The sequence below is a fragment of the Falco punctatus genome, assembly GCF_963210335.1.
Source record: "Falco punctatus genome assembly, chromosome: 5".
NCBI lineage: Eukaryota > Metazoa > Chordata > Aves > Falconiformes > Falconidae > Falco > Falco punctatus.
Genome location: NC_137584.1, coordinates 77,941,215 through 77,962,830, shown reverse-complemented (window position 1 = coordinate 77,962,830; position 21,616 = coordinate 77,941,215). Strand labels below are relative to the sequence as shown.

Here is a 21,616-nt window from a genome sequence, read left to right as displayed (position 1 = left end):
AATTAATTTCCCTAAACCAAGGATGTTTAGCCCATGGCAATAACTGGTAAGTGATCTCCCTGTCCTCATCTTCATTACCAAGCTTGTCATCATATTTTTTTCCCCATCTTGTGGATGGAGGGGAAGCAACAGAGAATCTTGGAAGGCACCTGGTGACCAGTCAGGGTCAACCCAGCATAAGGTCCAAACAAATTCCCATTCTGTTTTCACAAAAACTTCTCAGTAATGTTGAATTGGGTCCAGATGCAGTTGAAGGTAAGGAAGCATGCTATTCTTTTTAGCAGTGACATAACAAGCTGAATACTTGGGAGTGACTGTTATCAAAAGCTGGGCTTGAAGAAGTGGTAATGGCCATAGGGAGAAAAGGGAAGTCCTGGAAGTCTTGGAAGTCAAGCACCGGTGCTTCTGGCTTGGGAAAGCTGGACACCAAGATTTCAGACGACAAGAGCTGGGAAGTAAGCATTGCCATCAGCAAAGATAAACAAAAAGAACAGAACATGCGAAGAAAAAAGATGATATAACTAAGAGAAGCCCTTCATTGCTTGGGCCAAAATAATCTTTGAAAAGTCTAAGAATATAGTCTCTTAAAATGAACAGGGAAGCCTAGTTCAAATTCTTAAAATACAGAAACCACAGAATACAGTTTCTTAAGTGAAGAAACATATTTTATCTGTCATAGATGACTGCACTTGTAGTCAAGAAGTTCCGGGCACTTCAAGGATGGACTGGGACTTCAGATGTAATCAGAGGGGTGAGATCTGCAAGAAAAGAAGAAACCTTAATTTAATACATTGAGTATATGGTACAGCTCTATCATGTATTTCGGGATGACTTTCAGGCTGATTCCAGGCGCAAGAAATAAAGCAACAATAATTCATCCAAATATCTCTGGAAGCTGCGGCAGTACTCAGCGAAGGAGGTGGGAGGGGAAACTGGACTAGCAGGGAGCTGCAGGCATGCACGGCACTCCAGTCTGTGTCTTTCTCAGCCCCAGAAAGGGCTCCAGGGATTGCTGAGCTGGAGAGAGACGGGGGTGAGAGAGTAGAGGTCTTGGGTCAGAGGTGATCTGAAAAAGGACTGGGACATGAAGGGGAAGGATGGAAAGGCTTGTGGAGAAGTGGGAGGCATGTGTCAGGTCCTCCAGCTTTCATCAGAGGGCAATGTAACACTGCCGCTGAGTTTTTAGGCACCCTGGTATCAAAACGAATATTCAAATGCAGAAGCTGGAACCTTATAAATGTGACCATATTCGATTTAATATGTAGAAATGAAGGTGAACCCATTTGTAATGGAGACTAAATGCAGTCTCTTAACAAATCTTTCAATTTCTCAACCACAATTTCACCTAGCAGCTGCAAACGTTTTTGGGACCACTGGCTCCCCTATGACACAGCAGGACTGAATCTCTCCCAGGGAATTACTCCCAGTACAAAGCACTGACAGGGAAAGCACAGAGAAGCCTCAGCTGCTTTTCTTATTGCTAAAGGGGACTTGGAAGTGTTGCTGAACGCCCTACATAACCTGCGGAAAAACTGGGCCACTCTGTGTGCCAGAACTGTAGACTGCTCTGCATTTTTATTAACCAGTACATGTTCCTGTTTATACTTTCATGGGAAGCAGCTTTCCCATCTTGCAAAAGTTCTTGTCTTTTCAGAAGTTTCTCAATTCTCTGTTGGAATGAAAACAAGAAAATTGTTGGGTTGTTTTGGGTTTTTTTTCCCCCCCATGAACAGCAAGAGGCAAATCCTGCCAGGAAAGTTCACAGCCTGGTTTTCACATCCCTCAGCCGTGCGGAGTGAGTTTGGATTATCACAGCATACACTCAACCATCCTCTCCTACCTGAGACAAGAGCTCTGACCTGGGTCAAGTCTGGTTTAATGTTTATTTACTTATACAAAATGTTTCCACTTTCCAGACACTGACATTTTCCAAAGGAAATTCACTTCAGAAGGGTGATAGGATTCATCTCACCCACCATTTGTCATCCATGACGGATTCCCTCGAAGCCGGTGGAGATCACAGAATCATTGAATCATTTAGCTTGGAAAAGACCTTTAAGATCATGAAGTCCGACTGTTAACCCAGCACTGCCAAGTCCACCACTGAACCATGCCCCTAAGCGCCACATCTATGTGTTTTTTGGGGATAGATGTTTTTTCACTTCCAGGGATGATGACTCAACCACCTCCCTGGACAGCCTGTTCTAATGCTTGACAACCCTTCCAGTGAAGAGATTTTTCCTGATATCCAATCTAAATGTTGGCCTATTTAGGAGCCTTGTTGACAGAGTCCCTTGGAAGACAGTTCTGAAGTGCCAAGGGGTCCAGGAAAGCTGGACATTCTTCAAGAAGGAAACCTTAAAGATGCAGGAACAGGTTGTCCCCCTGTGCCAGTGACGAGATTAGCACATCAGAAGAGCAGTTCATCACAACTATAATGAAATGTGATCAACTGCTCCCTAGAGGTACCCATTGCTCTCAAATGACTCACCATGTTGTCTATAACATTCATTTTTGACCACCTAACATGAAGTAAGATGGACATAGCCATCTGACACGTGGCTGTCACAAGAGGATGGGCACAGGCAGTGGCCTGCTCAGTGGGTACCTGCCTGCCAGGCTGCCCTCTGCACCAGACACCTCTTTTCCTCCTTCTTCCCTTTCCCTGCCTCCTTTGGCAGAGCAAAGCGGCTGCACGCAGTCCTGACAAATATTGCAGCCTCAGGAGAGAAGCTTTGGATCAAAACCTCCTTCTACCAGTTTTTCAAGGTCTGAAAAGAACACCTTAATTGTCAAACCACAATTCTCTTAAGTGGGAAGGGATATAGGGGTAGTGGCAAATGGGGACATCATTAAGTAGACTGATCTTCAAGACATGGAAGTATAATCTGTCCTGAAAATCTGATTTTCAGGAACCAGAGAATCAAGGTCATTGATAGGGTTTCATATTGGGTATTCAAAAATCCAGGTACCTGAAATCACTAGGCATTTAAAAAACTTGTTCCTGAAATAGATGACTCCCTAGATGTTTGCTAATCACCCTCATCTTCTGTGCTTTCCTTACAGATGGAAGAGTACGCACCTGCTCTGTTCCAGAGGGGATTCTGATAATATAATACTTTACCTTCAAAATCAGCAAAGATGAAAAGACTGTCATTTTTAAGGAATTTTTTCCAGTGCAGCTCCCTGTGGGTCAGGAACGTATTCCAGCCAACACCTGGGCTCATGTAGCAGTTGCAGAAAGAAGAAAAATTTCCAGTGATAGATGGCTTGTCCCACTGCAGGGTGTCATTTCTGCCTGTTGTGCAAAACCATAAAAGTAATTAAAGCTTACATCTAGTCAGCCCGGTAGTGTTACGTGCAGAGCAAACCTAGCCTGGTCTCTTGGCTTTCAACAGTTTTCTCCAGCTTGAGCAGACCTCGGCACTTCCATATTTCTCACCCATGCACTCTGACTTACCATATACTAGCTGGTTTGGGTCCGTAGTGAAGCTAAGGCTGAGGGACATCCTGTGGATTACATCAGGGTCTTGATCCAAAACAGACAAGACAACTTGTCTGTGCCCGGCTGGCCATTCCAGAAGGCCATCATTTGGACTACTGCAGAGATGGAAAGTAATCCCCATGTAATTCACGTAGGATGATGAATTTCTTCCGTGAGGATACAGCTGTAAAGCAAAGGCATAGCCTTCCGAGCTGTAAAATATGGGGCTTATGATATAATCGCCTTTTGAAGTACTGTTAAAAAGAGATGTGAAGTTTCTGATGTGCCAGACATTGGTGGGGCAGTTCGTCTCTGTCAGGCTGGTGTCATCGATGGCTATCCCCCCAGCAGACTGGGCTGGATCTCCTCTGATGCCCTGAAACCCATACCGGAATTTGGTTTGGACACCAAAGGGAATGCTGGCCAATTTCCAGTGATGTTCTCCATCAGCTAAAGGGGGAAATAAATATGTGTGACAATCAAAAGTCCAGGACAAAATCCCAAATCAAGCTGTGTCTTCCTCAAGTGTCCTGTGACCTGTTTGTTTGGTGAAGGATCTGTTTGGGTGGCGATTGCCTAATGCCCTGCACCCGAGCTAATCCCAGAACAGTCTTAAGGAAACTACCTCCGAGCCAAATTCTCTTCTCACGGGCACTAACTCTGGAGTTACTCAACTGAAGCAAATGAAGGTTAGATTTACATCAGACACTTGAGCAGACTTTAATACAATAAACCAAGCCAGTGTTGTCTAGCATCAAAGTTTGCCAGCAGTTCAGATATGAAAACAGTTTCACCTACCTGTAATAGTGTGCAGCTTTTCCATCTGTCTAACATTTCCAGTTCCATCATCTTTCTTAATCCAGATAACTAGCTTATCCTGTGGATTTCCATTTAACCTGTAGAAAAACTGAAGGCATTTTTCCTTCTTCCTTGGATAAAGGATGCGAGATTCCAGAAGAGCTGACTGACCAGCATGTCCAGTTTTTGTATCTAAGTGCATGAAATATCCTCTACCTGGGAAGAACAAAACACAGTGGTGTGAAAAAAGTTTTTGATCCACTCACTAATGAAATGCCAGTGCTAAACAAGCTTTAGTGCAGTTTGCACTTGCCTAAGCTAGAAGTTATTTTCAAAGTAGAAAAAAAAAATATTTCAATAGAAAAGAATTCTCCCTAAATTGCAAATTAATATTAAAATGAAAATGCATTGAAATATGGCTTGCAAACTAGTTGATTAAATAAGGTACACATTTGGTTCCATTCTTTAGGAATTAAGTACAAACCGTACAGTGCTAGTCCTGTCAACATGTATGAATTTTAAGTGGATGCACTTGGGCAGGGATTTTTTTGGAGACAGGAAGGAAAGTATTGGAAGGATCCTGTTAGGTCAAGGTCTTCAGTCTTCTGCTTTGCCTAGAAATCATGCCCTTTTATCAACAGATCAGACATCCCTATAAAAGCAGCTGAAGACATTTTTGCCATACTTCTGCTATGGGTAAAGGATTTATTAACTCCCAGCCCAGTTACTTTGTATCAACTCACGTTACCTTATGCTAATGTGTTTGAAATAACTATTTCCTTTATTTCCTAATTAGTCGGCAATTCTACCTGTGGGCCAGAGTGATACCTCCTCAGAGTCTTTGATCTTTGATCTTCCTGGTTACAAAGGCTGAACACTTGCACTCTCTGTCTGCATCAGCCTCGCTCTGTATATTCCAATTTTAAATCAGCTTCTTGAAGGCAACTGAGCCAGTGCACCAGCTTCACCTAATAGTCTCAGTACACACACACCACACACACCCCATAGGAAGGGTCTCTCCTGACAGCAAGGACATTTTCAACCTGCATCACACTGGGGATTTCCAAATACCCTGTGGCTGCCTCTATGGGTTTGCACTTTTCTTGCCTGTCTGGAAGCCGACTGAGGCAAGTAGCAGGGACTGTATAGCCAACGACGAATCTGAATTGCCACCTGATGCTGCTTTGAGCTCCATGCGTTTTTGTTTTTTTTTCCCAGCCTCATGCCTGCATTTGGATGTGCTCCCATCACTGGCCTTCTGCAGTTAGTTCCCCTACAAACACCCACTGAAGCTGCTTATTTTCCAGTAACTGCTGACCTGTTTGCCCTCAGGAAACTTCTGAAGGCTGACTACTTAAGTTTTATATGTTTTTCTTCCCCCTCCTTGAAGCTGAGCAGTTAATGATCTGTCACCAGCCACGAGAGGCAGGAAGCCGCTGTCACTCCCCAGCCACACACCCTGTCACACATCCAGAGCCTTCAGTGTCAGCAAACTGCACACCCTGCAGACCATGAGCAAACAGCCCACCAAGCAACAGCCAAACGGACTTGTTCCTCTAGAAACAAGCAATTGCCAGCAGTGGGACTTAAACAACCCTCCTGTTCATTTTGCTCCCTGCTCAGAGCGTCTTTCGAGGGCTGGTTTTTGCACAGTGCCTTTCACTGGGCACACATCTGCCCTCCCAAACCCTGCGTGTGATGAGAATAGGAGCATCCCCTCGCCCTGCCTGCTATGTGTCTGCTTTCCTCCTCACTGACTGACTACTAGCTACTTTGAAGAAAATTAAATCTATCCCAGCCAAAACCAGCACACACAGGATCTCCAATCTGTAGGCAAACACAGCATCAGGCAGCAAACATGACCTGTTACTGCCACAAGCCATCTTTTGCTCTCTCCTTCCTGGGAGCAGGTTCCACAGAAATGACTTTCCTTTCTAGTCAGCATATTTTTTCCTCTCCCACACCATGAGATGCTTTTGTGACTAAGCACCACTTGTGTTTGGGGAAGCAGATGTGCCTAACGATGGCCACTTGAACACAGACCAGCCAGGCTCAGGCCTGTGACTTTCAAAAGAGACTTTTTTGCGTGAAGATTTTTGGACTGTCTACGTGATGCTCCTCCCCAGCGTTTATTTTTCTCCCCACTGCCTCTGAAAACAACAGACCTCACTCAATTTCTGTGTCCTGACAGCAATCAAAATACTGCAGAACCCAATATTAGTTCAATGTATGTTTAAATCAGTGCAGTTGGAGCCAAAGCCTCAATCAAAAAGACCCCATGCAACACTCTCCTTGGCGGAGAGGAAATCACTGCCGGTTTGCTTCTCAGATAATCCTTCAGTGTCCCTGTGTGGTCAGCTCGAACAAACTTTGAATTACCAGCAGCTACACCCTCCTGATACGGCTCTGCATCACACAGCAACCCCTCCCTTGAAGAATTCTTCTGAGGGTGGTTTCCTCTTGCTCCATGACAGATTGCTGAAGCTCAGCTTCCTATTTTGATGATCCTGGATTGGTCTCAATGTCAGAATTTGTCTATAAACAAGATTTGTGTCTTGCAATATTTGCTTATGCGCATCCTTCTGTGGAGATGCCTCAAATGAACTCCTGTACAAAGGGAAAGCGTCTTTCACCTTTAAACAAAGACTAGAAAATTACTCAAAATCCTGTCACATGCATAAAAGGAGATGAGTTCCACCCGATGAAATTCTATGGAGTTTCACTAAAGTCACTTGTAGCAATCTGGTGGAGCTCTCTTCACTTTAATGGAGCTACCAGCAATTTACAACACCTAAGTCTCGAACTGTCATTTTCTTGACAAGATATACAATATAGGGAGAAGATTTAAAGAAGGGTTAAACATTTAAAATTAAAATTGTTATCCTTTCTATCTGAAAATTCAAGAGTCATGTTTACTATCAGGTATGCAGTGATTAACATTAACAGAAGGGTACTTCTAATGACTTGTTTACCTCTGTATATCTTCATTCTCACATCACATAAAAACATGGTAAAATCTAATGACCATCTAAAACTACACCTGGTACCTGCACAGCTTCCCACCAAAGTATGGTCTTCTTCTCCTGGTCTGCCCAATGTGTGTTCCCAGTTAGCACCGTCTTGTCTGCTTTGCACCATCCCACAGATACTGAGGAATTCAAAGGAGCACTGGTCCAGGAAGGTGAGGCTTGAAGCTGCCAGGAGTGGATTACCATGTTTTACCACATCCATCGACATCAAATAAGTCTCTCACCATTAATCCCATCCCAGAATGTTTACATACAGCATTTAATACCAGGAAATACATTCTTAATGCAACTGAAGACTATGAAGGCTTTCACATCGACATCTCCATTACCACACATAAACGATGTTTCCTCCTGAAAGAAATATCTTATCCTTCTCCCATTCTCGGCGGAATACTTCCTTGTGGGAACCAGTTTGGCCCCTGCAGGCTAGTTTTCCCTTCCAGACTTCCATCATTTTCTCTAAGCCTGCCTGGGATAGGCTCTGTGGCCCATTTCACTCTTCAGGGAGTAAATCAGAAGTAGTTCTGCTGAAGCTAGGGGAAATATTCAAGTGTGTGTTAACACAGTATGCCAGTACTGTACAGCATGTTGAGCTTTTACCTTCATAGCTCTGCCAGTGGAGCTGGAAAGCACAATTATCCCCATTTGTGCCCCTGACTCCGATTGTCTTACCTAACATCACATAGGCAGAAAAAAATACTGAGATACTCTAATTTCAGAGACGCCAATTCCGAACCACTGTCACTTGAAGATTTTATCAGCAGCAGCAGCATGATGATCATCATCAATGAAGGAAATGGTAACTATTACAAGTAATATCATGGAAGTCCATATGAATTAAAGGTGTTAGACCTGTGATTCAATTCAAAGGTATTCTGTAAAAAAGAAATGGGGCTCTGGCCACCATGGAGCTTGCTGCTGTGTAAAAAATATAGTTTCTCTTAGCACTGCAAGAGGAACCCAAGTGTGTAGCGTTCCTGTTCCTCTCATGTGACTCTATCCATGTTATAGTGAAGCTTGAGCAAGGATTTTCAAATACATGTGTGAGAAGAAGAACTTACTGCAGTTGTACATGCGATTCAGCCTCAGTAAGTCAATCCTGCTTAAATCCAGCCTCTGCCCAATGATCTCATTAAATTTAGGAATTTTTGTTGTAATAGAAGGAATGCTGCTATTGATGTTGAAAGAATATGGTCCATAGTGCAGGACTGACTCATAATCATATGGGGTATTGAGGTCATCAAGGAAACTATCATTGTGTTTGTCAAAGGCATATGCAAAACCTAGACAAAAACATACAAAACTGATTAGGTAAGACCAGAAATAAAGCTGAGCACACAACATCTTTTAAAAATGTTTTACCTGTTACTAAATGATGGTCCACTTGTTAAAATGTAAGCAGCCATTCTCAACCAAAGACATTTTAGCATTGTAAAACAGAGACATGCATCTACATCTCAATCATTTCAGACCGGCATCATACCTTCAATAATTTCATCCCACCATATCTGAACATAGTCATCGCGATCTGTCCTGGATTGCTCATGGTAAAATCCCAGGGCATGCAGGACCTCATGTTCCACTATGGCTTTATAGTCACATCTCTCTCCTATAGACACTGTCTGGCCACTCTGCAGGTCCCCCACATGAGACCAGCACCTGTAAGGCAAAGACTCAGATATTGCACCTATTTTGCATTATATCGTCTATGATTTGTATCTACATGTTAACTCAACTGCCTGATCAAGGTGAAAGTACAAAAAATCAATATCTTTTAGAATTTCTCACCTGAGTTTGACAGTCTTGCCGCGATAGGTTTGCAGTGCCAGAATACAGAGCAATGTGTACCTTCAGCATCCTGCCGCAGTCTGGCAATGAGTCCCTGCCCAAGATGTGACTGAACTTCTCATTTCATTTTGCCCTCCCTGCGAGCAGTGCATGCATGTTCTGCAGCTGGCTGCAGTTCTTGTGAAGGGGGTGGTGATGGCAAATGCTATTGCTCTTCAACGCTGGGCAGCCCCAGCTCAAACAGTATAGCAAGGGTAGTAGAAGAGTATGAGCAGCACAGGGAAGTAGAGCAGGTGCCTTATAACCTCATACACTGCACTGGGTGTTGTTTATTTGTATGTTTACCAAAGCATCTAAATAAGTGGCCCTATTTTCAAAGGTACTGAGCAGCCTCCAGTGAACTCAGGCTGTATCAGCTTCCCTGGTTTGAATCCTGAATACTGATTTGAATCCTAACTTTTCATGTCTATTCAGAAACAACTCAGCACCGTGTGCTTAAAAAAAAAAAAAAAAAAAAAAGCAAAAAGCTACCCAAAATTGCTGCGCACCTGTCTTCCCACACCCCAGGGCAGATCTACACCAGATTCCTAGACACAGACACTAGCTGGTGTCACCAGCTTCCTGATGGTCCTTCTCAGCAAGCGGGGAAATCCCATGACCTAACTTTATCAGCCAGTGTTGGCACCTGCCACTGAGTTATCTTCACTGGCACCTTCATGGTGCCTGGACAGTAACAGGCATCTGGCATGTGAGTCACCAGACTTATTTTAGGCTTCTGTTTTAGATGATAGGGTTTGTGGCTTGGAAGAGTCACCTCCTCCCCAGCTGAGCAAAGGAACCTGTGGTGACCTGCACGATGGTAGAGGTTGTTGGCTTCAACATTTGGTCAGGAAAAACCAACCCTGCACCTGAAAGCAAGGACGAAGCTCCACGCTAATGCCAACGCACCAGTGACATACCCTGCCCAAAGCAATACCAGGAGGAAGTTTTTCTCCCTGAAAGAGCACCAAGAAGGGGATTCACTTCAACAACCAGGATGCAAATGGGAATAAAATAGTCTTTTCTTACATTAAGAGCACACCACAAACAGAAAACACCATTGGTTACTCCAGTGTAATACAAACAAGCTGTGGGACAGAAATGTGGCTCAGGAGTTTATGTCCTTTGTATAAGCAAGAAAGAAAATGAATGTCCCCTCAGCTGGAAAAACTATCATATCAAACAAGGTGATACAAACTGGATTGTTAATACAAAATTACCCATCCAGCTTCTCAAACTTCAGGTAAGTCTGTTCCCCTTCATAGGGCTTGAAATCTACACAAGACTTCAGCCTGAACATGTCAAACGCCTGCAGGATAACACCTTTAGCATTCAGATCTGAAACACAGAGCAGAGGATGACAATTGCAGTTGTTCTGCTTTTATAATGTTATAAATATATATAATTCTAGATAGAAAGTATGAACAAGCATGCATTAAAAATATGAACACGTATTAAAAGTATCTGCCTGGATGAAAGAGCCAGAGGCTCTGTTAGCAGAATTCCCTGACTGGAGTAACTTTGGCAGAGGCCATATGGAGAAATAATATCTTTTATTAGATAAGCTGATTGTACTGAAAAAAAACAAAACAAGAAGGCTTTTGGGCATCCATGGCACTGCTTAGTTTTTGTTGAGTAATTTTATTGCATGTTATCATATAAGTTCAAGTACTGCAAACTTTGAGCTCAGGGCTAGTAAACACAGGAGAGATCCATAGGATTTTAACACCGATTTGCTATTAGCTTGTACTCCTAACTTGTTCACAATTTAAAATATTGTCTAAATTTAAATGAAAACAAGAAGGGAGAATGCTCTGAACGATTTTTCTTATATCTGCATTTCCTTTCTGTCTGTACTAAGCTGGGACTGTTAAGAAGAGATAAGGCACAAAGGGTGCAGTAGATCAACATGCATGTTCTTGAGATTAGCATTTCCTGACTTCATTATCTAGAGATCTCAGCCAGATAACACTGATACCAGTTAAACTGGCTGCTCATCAGCATCTGGCCAGTCACTGGAGCTGTTACATTGCAAACAAAGTGCTGGCCAGCAGTCAAAAAGGCTTAAATGCAGCACAACTCAATAGCAAATGAAACAAAAGCAGCCCAGAGAGCTGGGCAAAACCAGGGTATATCTAATGCAGTAATACAGTGCTACCATAATAAAAAGTCTTATTACCCAGGCTGTCAGCTAGGATATAGGGGATGGGGAAATTCCATCTGTAGGAGTTGTTTCTCAGAGCATTCCTCTCCAGCTGTTAATGAGATCAACATGCTTGTGTTAACATTTTAAGCCCAATCTATGCTCTTGCTAATGTTGGTTTAGATCAGCAGCACATACCGGTAAGATAATATCACCCTCAAAAAGCTTCATTCCTGTTTCTGAAAGGAGATAAACAACCATTTAGGCCAGAGTAACATATCAAGCACTACAATATGTGTTTTTTCAAAGACCTTACAATCTATCAGGCTGTCTCATCAATGAACCCACCTCCCTTTAAACAGCAACTGCCCAGAAGCAAGCAAACAAATAACCACTGCCACACTATAACATGCCAGTCCTCCATCCGCTGCTAAGGGGGATTTGGGGATGAATTATGATCTCCATAAAAATTTCATAACACCTGCCCAGAGGAGATTTTACTCTTTTTCTCAGGCTTGTATCCTGAAACAACTCCGGACTTGTGAACATTGAAGTTGATGTACGGGTGGAATGGATTTATTCAGAAGTTAGGCATCTAAATAGCCTAACTAGTTAGCTAACCTAGGCTAATCATCTGGGATTGACCACGTCATCAAAGAAGAAAGACCAGAATTCTAGAGAAGGAAGAGGTTCAGCCTGCATCAAGCTCAGGCTGAAGCAATTAAATCTATGTGCTATGTGTCTCCGATCCCCTCAGATGGATAGCTGTGTGTCCATCCAGTTGCCTAAACATAAGTGTCTGGTACCACTTGAGATGCACAAGGATGTCCAAACGATCCACATGGGCTGCTAGACACAAAGTTTGGGAGACTCCTTCCCCTTCTATAGAGGTGCTTGGAGGGGATGGATTTGAACTGGCACGAGATACCTGTGTTTTAAGCAGCTGGTCCAAACCTTCCATGCTTTAAAAACACAGCATTTGAGACTCTCATTTTATCCCCTTATTTTTTTAAAGTGCCAGATTCCCCATGCAGAGCTGAGCCCAAACCCCAGCCACTGTATTGTCCTCTAGTGTAACATTTTCATTTAATGCCCTTTCATTTAAGCACAATCCTGGCATAGACAGCTCATCTTCAGATCTTTTATTATACAAAGAACTTATATTCTCCTCACATACATATGGAGAGAAAAAAAAACAACAAACCCAAACCAAAACACCAAAACACCTCCACACTACACCATATTTTCTGTTCTGTCAGAAAAACCAGAGGAAACTTACATTAGAGCAGATAACAATGTCAGGAAACGGAAACTCTCTCATGGCAACGCTCTGAAACTCTGGGGCAGGGCTGAAGGTACTTAAGCTTCATATCTTGGTCATCAGTCATGTGAAACCAACCAACTCACTTAAGATAAAGGCACAGTAATGAAGCAGAAGTTGAATTAGAGCCACTGCCAAGGTTCCTCTGGGGCATGTGTTGCAGAATAGCGCTGTGGGGAGGGATGCAGGTGCAGTCCAGGGGTTGCTGAGCCTTCCCCAGCAGCAGTTGAGTGTGTTTCCAAGATTAAGATTAAGATCTTTGGTTTCCTGCAGAACTATTCTTGCGGAAATTTCCTGGCCTTTCCATTTTTCCTTTCCAACATCAACCTTTCATGAATCTTTCTGTCTTCTGCCCTGTGCCCTGCTCTTGCCTTTCTGTCCTCTCTCACTACTACCAGACTGCAAAATGAAGGTCTTCCCTCTCTCCAAAAGCAGCTGGGGTTCACCTCACATATTTTTAAGTGCCTTGCCATACTCACTGTATCCAGGATGCATTTGGGATATTTTTTTTCACATAGGAGGGAGCTTTCAGTTCCCTCTGGTGCCATCTTATCTGCCAGGCTTGTGGTCTTCAAAGGCTATCTCACATCTCTGTAATAATCGAACAGTCTGCTTACTTAGTGTCCAGACTTACCTGAGTTTATTTCTGGAATGTCCTTTCTAAGCTGTCCTCCATCAACATCATTAACTATCAAAAGAAGTAATACACCTAAGTTAGTGACTCAATTACACGAGTTGATATGATTGTCCACGATGACAGATAGGCTTCCGTTAACACAAAAATATCGCATCCTTACCTCTGTCTTCAACAGAGTTTTGGATCTGAAACGGAGAAAGTACAGTTTCAAAATCACGGACAAGTGAAGTGAAATCTCACCCTGATCCCAAGCAAGAAAATAGAGGAACAACTGGGAATACCGTAAAGGCAGAGGAGCAGGAAACCAGTGCTGTGAAACACCATATCCTCCAGGAATTCATTTCAGAAGATCATCTGCTGCTACCTGCCAGTCTAGATATAGTGTCCTGCAGGTAAATAGGCTTCAGAAGCACTGATAAGCATAAGCCATCAAAAAAGTTGAACTTTAAAAGGAAGAGCAGACTTTAATCTTAATAGATATAGCCATAAGCCAACCCAATAAGCAATCTGCCTCCCCATTTTATAACTATTCTTAGCATGTTAACCCTTGTAGCAATCAGGAGCTACCAAACTATTTAAAATTTCTGTGACTTCTTCAGAGAAAATCTCACTCTTCTGCTTTACGCACCATCCTGACCTCATCCTGACATGAGACCACCAAAGCTGATGAGTAGGAAAGTAACAACCTTTTGGAAAAAGAGGCTTGTGGTTTGCAAGCTGAATAAATCAATTTAAGAGAAGGCTTGCTTGGTGGGTTGGGGTTTTTTATTCCTGAAAACATCTTGGTAGATGCAAATGAATTTTTGTTTTCCTCTGATTCTATGGGTAAAGCATCATCTTTAATTTAAAAATAGCATTATTTTTGTAATCAACAGAAAGCCAGCCATCAAATTCCAGCAGACCGTGTTGGTTTGGGTTTCTTCAGGAGATCTCAAAGACTTTGTATCTCAGAGCAGGAGTACAGCGAGAAGTCATTTGGTCCCACTCACGTGCCCATGAAGCCATGTGCTCCCAGTGTTTTGCATGGGAATCCCACCCCAGTCTTTCCCTTTGAACGCAAGTCATGTGGGCCAGGGTGAAGCAGGGCAGGAGAAAGACTCCTCGGTGAGAAGGCAAAAGCAGGGCTGAGCTTTGCCTCTGACTGCTCAGCGGGATTTTCCTCCTGGCAGCCACATGAAGGGGTTTTGCACGCTTCTGCAGCTCTCTTGCTCCCACACACTTCCTGCACCTCGTCCTCCTCCCACCTTCCCACCACTGCTGCTACCTTTGCCTCCCCTTTGCTCACTTACCCGGCTCATGTTGCACCCCCATCCCTGGGGGAAGGACTGTCCTTGCCTGGCTGCAGAATAGGAAAGAGGAGATATTCAGTAGGCAGCTCCCTGGCCATGCTTTGCAACCTGCTGGCAGTCCGTCCTCCCTGGTGAGACCCCAGGTGTTGGGCACTGCAAGAAGTGAGAGGGTTGTTATGGGACAGGAAGGGGGCAGCTGCACCAGCCTGCAGTGGTGGGGGCCAGGACAGGCCACCTCGAGAGTCCAGCGTCTCTACAGGTGGCACACCCAGTACTGCTACCTGCATGGGGCATCTACGGGGATGGGAGAGGGGAGTGAAATACCAGTGAGTGCAAAGAAGTTAGTCGACATGCCTCATCAGCATCCTTCCCCTAGAGACGTGTCCACAAACCATCCCATAAAATCATCCCATGAAATCAAGGCCAGAAGAGAGGACACAAACTGAATTCACCAACAAGCATCTGTCAGTTCCCAGCCCGCATGTCACAGGAGCAGCAGAATGGGGGTTAGAGGGAGAGAAATTCCCAGATCAGCCTCCAGAAACACAACTTGCAGGGGAAGAAAAGCCACTAATGGCCAGCTGGCACAAGCCAGCCCGGACTTCTGGACCCAAGGGCATAGACCAAAACAAAAATAATGGATTTGCCTCCTTGCCACCCAGTCTGTAAAACTTCCACCCTCCCTAGACATGAAGCTGATAGCAAATAAGATACAGAGAAATGGGTATGCATTAAATGCTGCTTCTTACTGATAGTCCCTGCAGGCCAGCAGTGTTGTGTCCAGTGCCTATAAGGTTCCTCTTCACACACACACACACAAGGAGTCTGATCCCCATCACAGTTTGACAACTTCCTTCCTGACTTTTTGCAGGTCTAAAGGAACTGGAGATCATCTGACTTCACATTAATTCTTGCATTGTTAGCCCCAGAGAATGAGTTGTTTTCCTTAAGCAATTCTCTTTTGAACTTCCAGACAACATCCATAGACAAGATCCATCCATAAGTGCAGTGACTGTCTCTAACATCACTTCAGTCAAGCATGACTAGATTTAAATGATCCATAATATTTTTGAATGACTGCATCCAATCCAAGCTATGACATTCATGTTTTCTAGGCAACATGAAAAATGGTGAAGATCTCACTAGAACTTTTCTTAAAAGCCACTGGGCTATCTGAATGGATTGCATGGGACCATGTGGTAGGCATCATGTTTTGTTGTTGAGATGAACTCTAGGCCTTCTTTGAACACATTTCAATGTGTTAATGCTATAGCAAGGTCCTTAGCAAAGAAAATGCAAAAAGGAACGTGTGATAATATTCAGAGTAGTGCTTGCATTTATGTCCCCCAGAAAACAAGTGCATCACTCTGAAGAGGGAAAATGCTGCTGGTTTATTTCTTGTAGGTAGACAGCTATTTGCTGTGATTTAAATTTTTGCTGATTACATCACAACACCGTCCAAGATCTAGTCAGTAACTGGGGTTCTGATTTGCAAGGTCCGATGTGCAAGGTCCTGTACAAACCCAAAGTCTATAGGCAGTCCACACCCTACAGAGCTTAACACACTGCTTGTTAAAAACCCACAGTTTTCAGGATCTGAAGCCATTTGGAGGTTTGAGGGTATGTCAGTGTGTCAGGAGCCCAGCATGGTCCCACCTCTAAAACTCTTCATGTTGCTAGCAGATGAGTTTTGAGCCTTGGCATGGAGGCTCATGCTTATTTTTGCCTTTTTCCTCTATATTCTTCAACTTAAACCTTTAAAAGAAAGTCCTGCTTTTCCTTCAGTGCCCTCCCTCCACCATTTGGCTCTTCACTTATGATTAAGGCATTACTATTGGGAAAACTAACATGGACTTCAGTGCCCATGGAGGGTCCAAATTAACTCCAGTTTCCAGCATCTTGGTTGAATTTTGCAGCTCCTGGGCTCTCAGATGATAGAGCACAGGGACTCCCCTGACTGTGCTTCGCTAAGCGCACCCCTCTGTGTGAGCATCATTGGCAACAAAGGGACAGGAGAACCCAGACCGTGAATCCTGGCAGTGATCAAACACGGGACAGTCACTAAATCTCAACACTGTCCACCGCAGAAAAACATCTGCGTTGTTTGTGTCGCCCAGCACAGCTCTTCTGAACTGAAATTCAAATATTGAAGAGCAACACTGATACCAGGTAAGGGAATACCCAGCACATTTACATTCCTGCACCTGCCCTACTCTGCATAGAAGCAGCACCAAAATCACCACCACCAGCAGCTCTATAAAGCTCCTGTTTCCATACATGACACTCGGGGAACAGCAGCTGCTGACCTGCGTTAAGCATTGGTGCAACAACCTACTTTTCCAGCAGAGCACTGTTACCCAGCTTGGGAGGATGGAAGCTTGCTACTCTCAAGATAAACTTAATGTCACTTCACACGATGCCATGGTTCTGGTCCTCATCACACTTCAGGCATTTGCTGGCATATGGATAAATGCTTTCATTGTTTTTGTGCTTTGTATTTCTTGGGCCAAAAAGAAAATCTTCAGCTCTAATGAGAAAATCGTGATGTTTCTGGGATGCTCTAGGTTTTGGCATTTGTGCGTCACATGGCTGTATTTCTTTCTTTCAATAATTTACCCCTGGTCATTTCATGTTCACCCCATACCTGAACTACTTTCAGCTCTTCAGAGCTTTTTACATTCTTCCAACATGTGGGTTTCTGCCTGGCTTTGTGTTTTTTATTGCATAAAAATCGCAAATTTCAGGCACATCTTCTTCATCTACCTGAAAGCAAAAATTGACAGGATTGTGCCATGGCTGTTGTGGGGTGTGGTGCTTTCATCCCTGTTCCTCTGCATCCTCATCTACAACATCACTTACACAGCACCCTGTAAAAACCTCAATAATTCCACCATCCTAGCAAATATGTGGAAACTGAAAGTCAAAATGGATGAACATTATTTCCCTGTTTTTATTGTTGGTGGCTTTGGAATTGTCAGTGCATTCATGGTTGTAACCTTTTCTGCCTTTCTCCTCCTCTTTTCTCTCTGGAAACATCAACGCAAGATGCAGACAAACTCAGTGAAGAATCTCAGCATGGATGCCCATATCAAAGCAATGAAATATGTTATGTCTTTCTTCTTCCTTTACAGTATTAACTTTATATGTTTCATCTTGATAATGATTTACACCACAAGGGAGCAAGGTCCCGTGACATTTGTCATTTTAGTATTTCACTGTGCTCTTCCGGCTGTTCATTCCCTTGTTCTGATTTTCAGCAATCCCAAACTGGAAAAGGCACTGCTAAGGACTCTGCCCTGTGTGAAGTGCAAGGTTTGTATGAGGTAGAAACTGTAATAAAAGCTGGAACCCATTAAAAATGTTGATATTTTGTTATAAAGATCACATAATTTAATCTCTAATGCAGCTCTCCAGACAGTGTAGATGATACAGATGTTCTATCTTCAGCAAGTTAAGAAAACTTCACTATAATACTTTGAACTACATTATTATGCACTAAATAAATAAATATTATAATCTGATTTAGATAATTCTTTGTGTTAAATTATTGTCAGTAACAAAGTAATTTAGACCTGGGCTAGCTGCAAAAGGGGAATAACAATACTGAAAACCTTCTAAAATTGCTTTGGTGTTTTCTGATTGAAGCTACTTACCTAAACAACCTGTTTATATCTATTTTGGTTTTTGTTAATTTCTGCTGTGGCTGTGTACTTTGCAATATTATGAGTTGTACCACTATCTTGTATTGATTTATAACTTATGTGTGAATATGTTGATCACTATTATTCACCGGGGTGGTGACTGACTTGTAAACAGCAATGCAGAAATGGCCTTGGGGTGGGCAGGTGGGGTGGGGAGTCCACTTCCCATGCCAGAATGAGGTGTCCACCCTCTGCCCCACTTCATGTAAAACCATGACTTCTGCTTTGTGTGACTGCTCTCCCGGTCTGCTTTTCTTTTTGTACGAGATCTGCTTTTACCAATAGATTCTGGATTAGTAAACACTGAGGAAAGCGAGTTTTGTGCAAAGTGCAGTGGGGGATAAAGTCACGCTTTCAACTTGCAGTGACCCATGGGCGGATGCTCAGGGTGTTCGTGCCAGGTGCTGGCAGCTGGGGACCCATGGGACTCTCTGTGAAGCAAGGTCAAGGTTGTCCCACGCCAGGGAAAGTCAGTTCCAGCTGCCTGCAAAGGATCTACTGCAGGGCACAGCTCAGCCCTTCAGCAATGCAGATGGCTCCTCTGGGAAAATGTATTTAGGAAAGGACAAAAACACTCCCCAGCAGTGAGGAGTGAGGGAAATTGTGAGGAACAGTCCTGCAACAGGGTCAGAAAAGGAAGGGGAGGATGTGCTCTAGGTGCTGGAGCAGGGATTCATCTGCAGCCTGTGGATAGGACTGTGGTGATGTAGGCTGTCCCGCCACAGCCCATGGAGGTCCACAGTGGAGCTGGTACCCACCCTGCAGCCTGTGGAGGACCCCATGCCAGAGTAGGTGCGTGTGCCCTGAAGGACTGAGGCCCATGGACAGCACACACTGGAGCAGGCGTATCCCGAAGGACGGCAGCCCATGGGAAGGACCCACGCTGCAGCAGGGGAAGAGCGTGAGCAGGAAGGAGCAGCAGAGACAAAGTGTTATGGACTGGCTGCAACCCCCATTGCCCATCCCCCTGCGCTGCTTGGGGAGAGCGGGGAGAGCAGTTGGGAATGAACAAGTGAAGTTGAGCCTGGGGAAAAGTGGGGGTGGAGGTATGGTGCTTTAGTTTTGTCTTTGTTCCTCGTCATCCTACTCTATTTTCAATAGGCAATAAATGAAATTGATTTTCCCCAAGTCAAGTCTGTTTTGCCTGTGGTGGTCCTTGGTGAGTGATCTCCTTGCCTTTATCTCAACCCATGAGCTTTTCCATCTTATTTTTCACCACTGTCCTGTTGAGCAGTGAGGGTGAAGGAGCATCTAGGTGGGTGGCTGGCAGCTGGCCAAGGTCAACCCACAACAGCAGATGATCTAAACATGGAATAGTTCCAGCATGAACAAAGTAGAACCTGAATTGTTCTTTTCTTGCGCCACCTCAGGCCCAGAGGGATGTCTTACCTCATGCCAAGAGCCAAGAGTGCATTTTTCATGCATCTCAGCAGGTTTTGTTTCTGCTCTTGTTTTAGAACACTTACCCAGAAGCAGTGCATTTGACAGGTGTGAAGCCCAAATCTCAGAGGCCTCCTGAAGCTCTGCAGAATTCAGATATATCCAAAATGCTCTCCAGTGAGTCATCTCAGGTGTAGCAGGAGCTCTGCTGGACATGGATTCACTCTAGAAGAAGTGGCTGAGCTTTCTCTCTGCTGCATTTTTGAGAACTATCTTTAACGTATTCCTACTAGCAAAAGGCTTCTCAGATCTTCTTTTCCTCGGACAAAGGAGATGCGGTCATCTTGTAGGGCAAGAGTGTGAAAGGGTCACTAGTTTCTATGTACTTTCTACTAGAAATCAAACCAGAGGCTCAGGGAACATAAGCAGCCCCAGGATGCTAATTTGAAAAGTCAAAGTGGAAGTGAAGCAGCTTAGTTGGCAAGCCTTTTGTTTTAAAGGTTGCCTTTTCCATGGGCCAAGGAGCACTCCCTTCCCTCTTCCTCTCTGTGCACACAGAAATGAAAGGGGAAGAGGTTAACAAGAAAGTGTTTTCAAAACATTAGCTTTCACTCTTTTCTGGCTCTTCCTGCAGCAGTAAAGCAAAAAAATCGCATTCATGTTGTCCTGCTAAAAAGAAAGGGTTTGAGTCATCTGATCAAAATTAGACACTCAGAGCACGTTGCCTTTCACAGTTTGCCTTTAGCTGCAATCGCACTTTTTACATCAGATGCCAAACTCCTTTGAGTCCTACTTGCACAGTAGGAGACACTCTGTGCCATCACATGTCCCAGTGGAGGCAGGTCTTAAACTTATCTCCTCTGGACACACCTCCCTGCTGAAAGGCCTTTAAGGAGCGGGCACCACCACACCTCCCTTCGTTCCTGCTGTCGCTCATGAAGTTGATCCTTTAACACGATTGTCCCAAATCTCTTTCACAAAAAGGCCATGGAAGATCCATTGTACTCCCTACCTCCTACACAACATTGCCCCTCAAAACCTCACATACCGCAAGACTCAGCAGGCAAAACCATCTTGCAGATGTTGCCACACAAAAGAAAGCAGCCCCAGCAAACCACGGTGAAGACACCTTCTCTCACCTCTGTCAAACCCCTGTGGACATGATGCACAGCACAGCTGGCACTCGAGGAGGCAGGTTACAGAACAGCACAGCCCATACGCTACAGTTGCTCTCTGGAGAGATGCAACGATGTGCTCAGCCCTGGGGAAAATGTTCCTCAACCACAAGATGCTCCAGCAGCTGGCCTCAGGACTAGAAGATGGCCTGTTTAGTTTAGCGATGGGCACTCTGTCCAACGTATGACTCCACTTGCACCATCACTAATTCAACAGCCAGACCAACTGTGAATGGAGCTGAAGTTTCATACGGCTGGGGAAATGCAAATGGCAAAAGACAAAGCTAGGAGCTTGACCTGTTTCCCCAAACATAGGCATCTCCACTCATTTGAGAAGTCCTAGGGTATCTAAGACATCTGCATGGCGTTGGGAGGTACAGCACTGGAGACCAGCAGGGTCAGTCTGGGTCCTCAAGAGCATCTCCTGTGGCATTAGACACCTCTGTGTAGATGGCTGAATTCATCCCTGGAAAGCTGGAAGAGGGAGATGGATCACAGAGCTGTTGGTTATGACTGCAATGCCTGAGTGTTGGGTGGAGGACACCTGTAACCAAGGCACTCCAGAAGCACCAGGTTTGGGTAGTGGAGGGGAAGCAGAGGGGGAGGGAGGCAGGCACATGAGGTGGGGGGAAGCAGACACGTAAAAGATGTCAGATGTCAATATGAGTGGCTTCCCAGTGCTGGCATGGTATGGAAAACTGCTTTGAGTCAATCAAATTTTTTATGATTGAGAAATTAAACGGTTAAAAGCTTTTGCATTTTTTTGCATTTTGTGCTGATGAACAGCGGGATGTCTCAGGTCCAGTTCCAGAGCATGCCTCTGAGCATAGAC

General features: G+C 44.2%; 2 protein-coding genes across 8 annotated transcripts; one reads left to right on the top strand and one right to left on the bottom strand.

The window, feature by feature from the left end:
* Positions 1-14: 14 nt before the first annotated feature.
* Positions 15-19,825, bottom strand: LOC308064583 (meprin A subunit alpha-like; the record flags this gene model as incomplete). 5 transcript variants are annotated; one of them, XM_080389234.1, is made up of 13 exons in its annotated part: positions 15-758; positions 3,125-3,298; positions 3,461-3,934; positions 4,283-4,498; positions 7,330-7,476; positions 8,373-8,594; positions 8,795-8,970; positions 10,359-10,476; positions 11,318-11,393; positions 11,480-11,520; positions 13,237-13,290; positions 14,529-14,681; positions 19,696-19,825. In XM_080389234.1, the coding sequence occupies 13 exons, from the start codon at positions 19,823-19,825 to the stop codon at positions 715-717; spliced, it is 2,025 nt and encodes a 674-aa protein (XP_080245360.1). In that variant the 3' UTR covers positions 15-714. The 5 variants fall into 5 exon arrangements, with proteins under 5 accessions (XP_080245360.1, XP_080245362.1, XP_080245363.1 ...); XM_080389236.1 differs by lacking the exon at positions 19,696-19,825 and adding exons at positions 13,400-13,424; positions 13,521-13,625 and having other exon boundaries at positions 15-3,298; positions 14,529-14,587; XM_080389237.1 differs by lacking the exon at positions 19,696-19,825 and adding an exon at positions 13,400-13,424 and having other exon boundaries at positions 15-3,298; positions 14,529-14,659.
* Positions 16,806-19,702, top strand: LOC308064589 (taste receptor type 2 member 9-like; the record flags this gene model as incomplete). Of its 3 annotated transcripts, none has more annotated exons than XM_080389258.1 (2): positions 16,806-17,840; positions 18,955-19,702. In XM_080389258.1, 2 exons carry the CDS (start codon positions 16,806-16,808, stop codon positions 19,042-19,044), a joined length of 1,125 nt encoding a protein of 374 aa, XP_080245384.1. In that variant the 3' UTR covers positions 19,045-19,702. The 3 variants fall into 3 exon arrangements, with proteins under 3 accessions (XP_080245384.1, XP_080245383.1, XP_080245385.1); XM_080389257.1 differs by having other exon boundaries at positions 18,940-19,702; XM_080389259.1 differs by having other exon boundaries at positions 16,806-17,851.
* Positions 19,826-21,616: the final 1,791 nt, after the last annotated feature.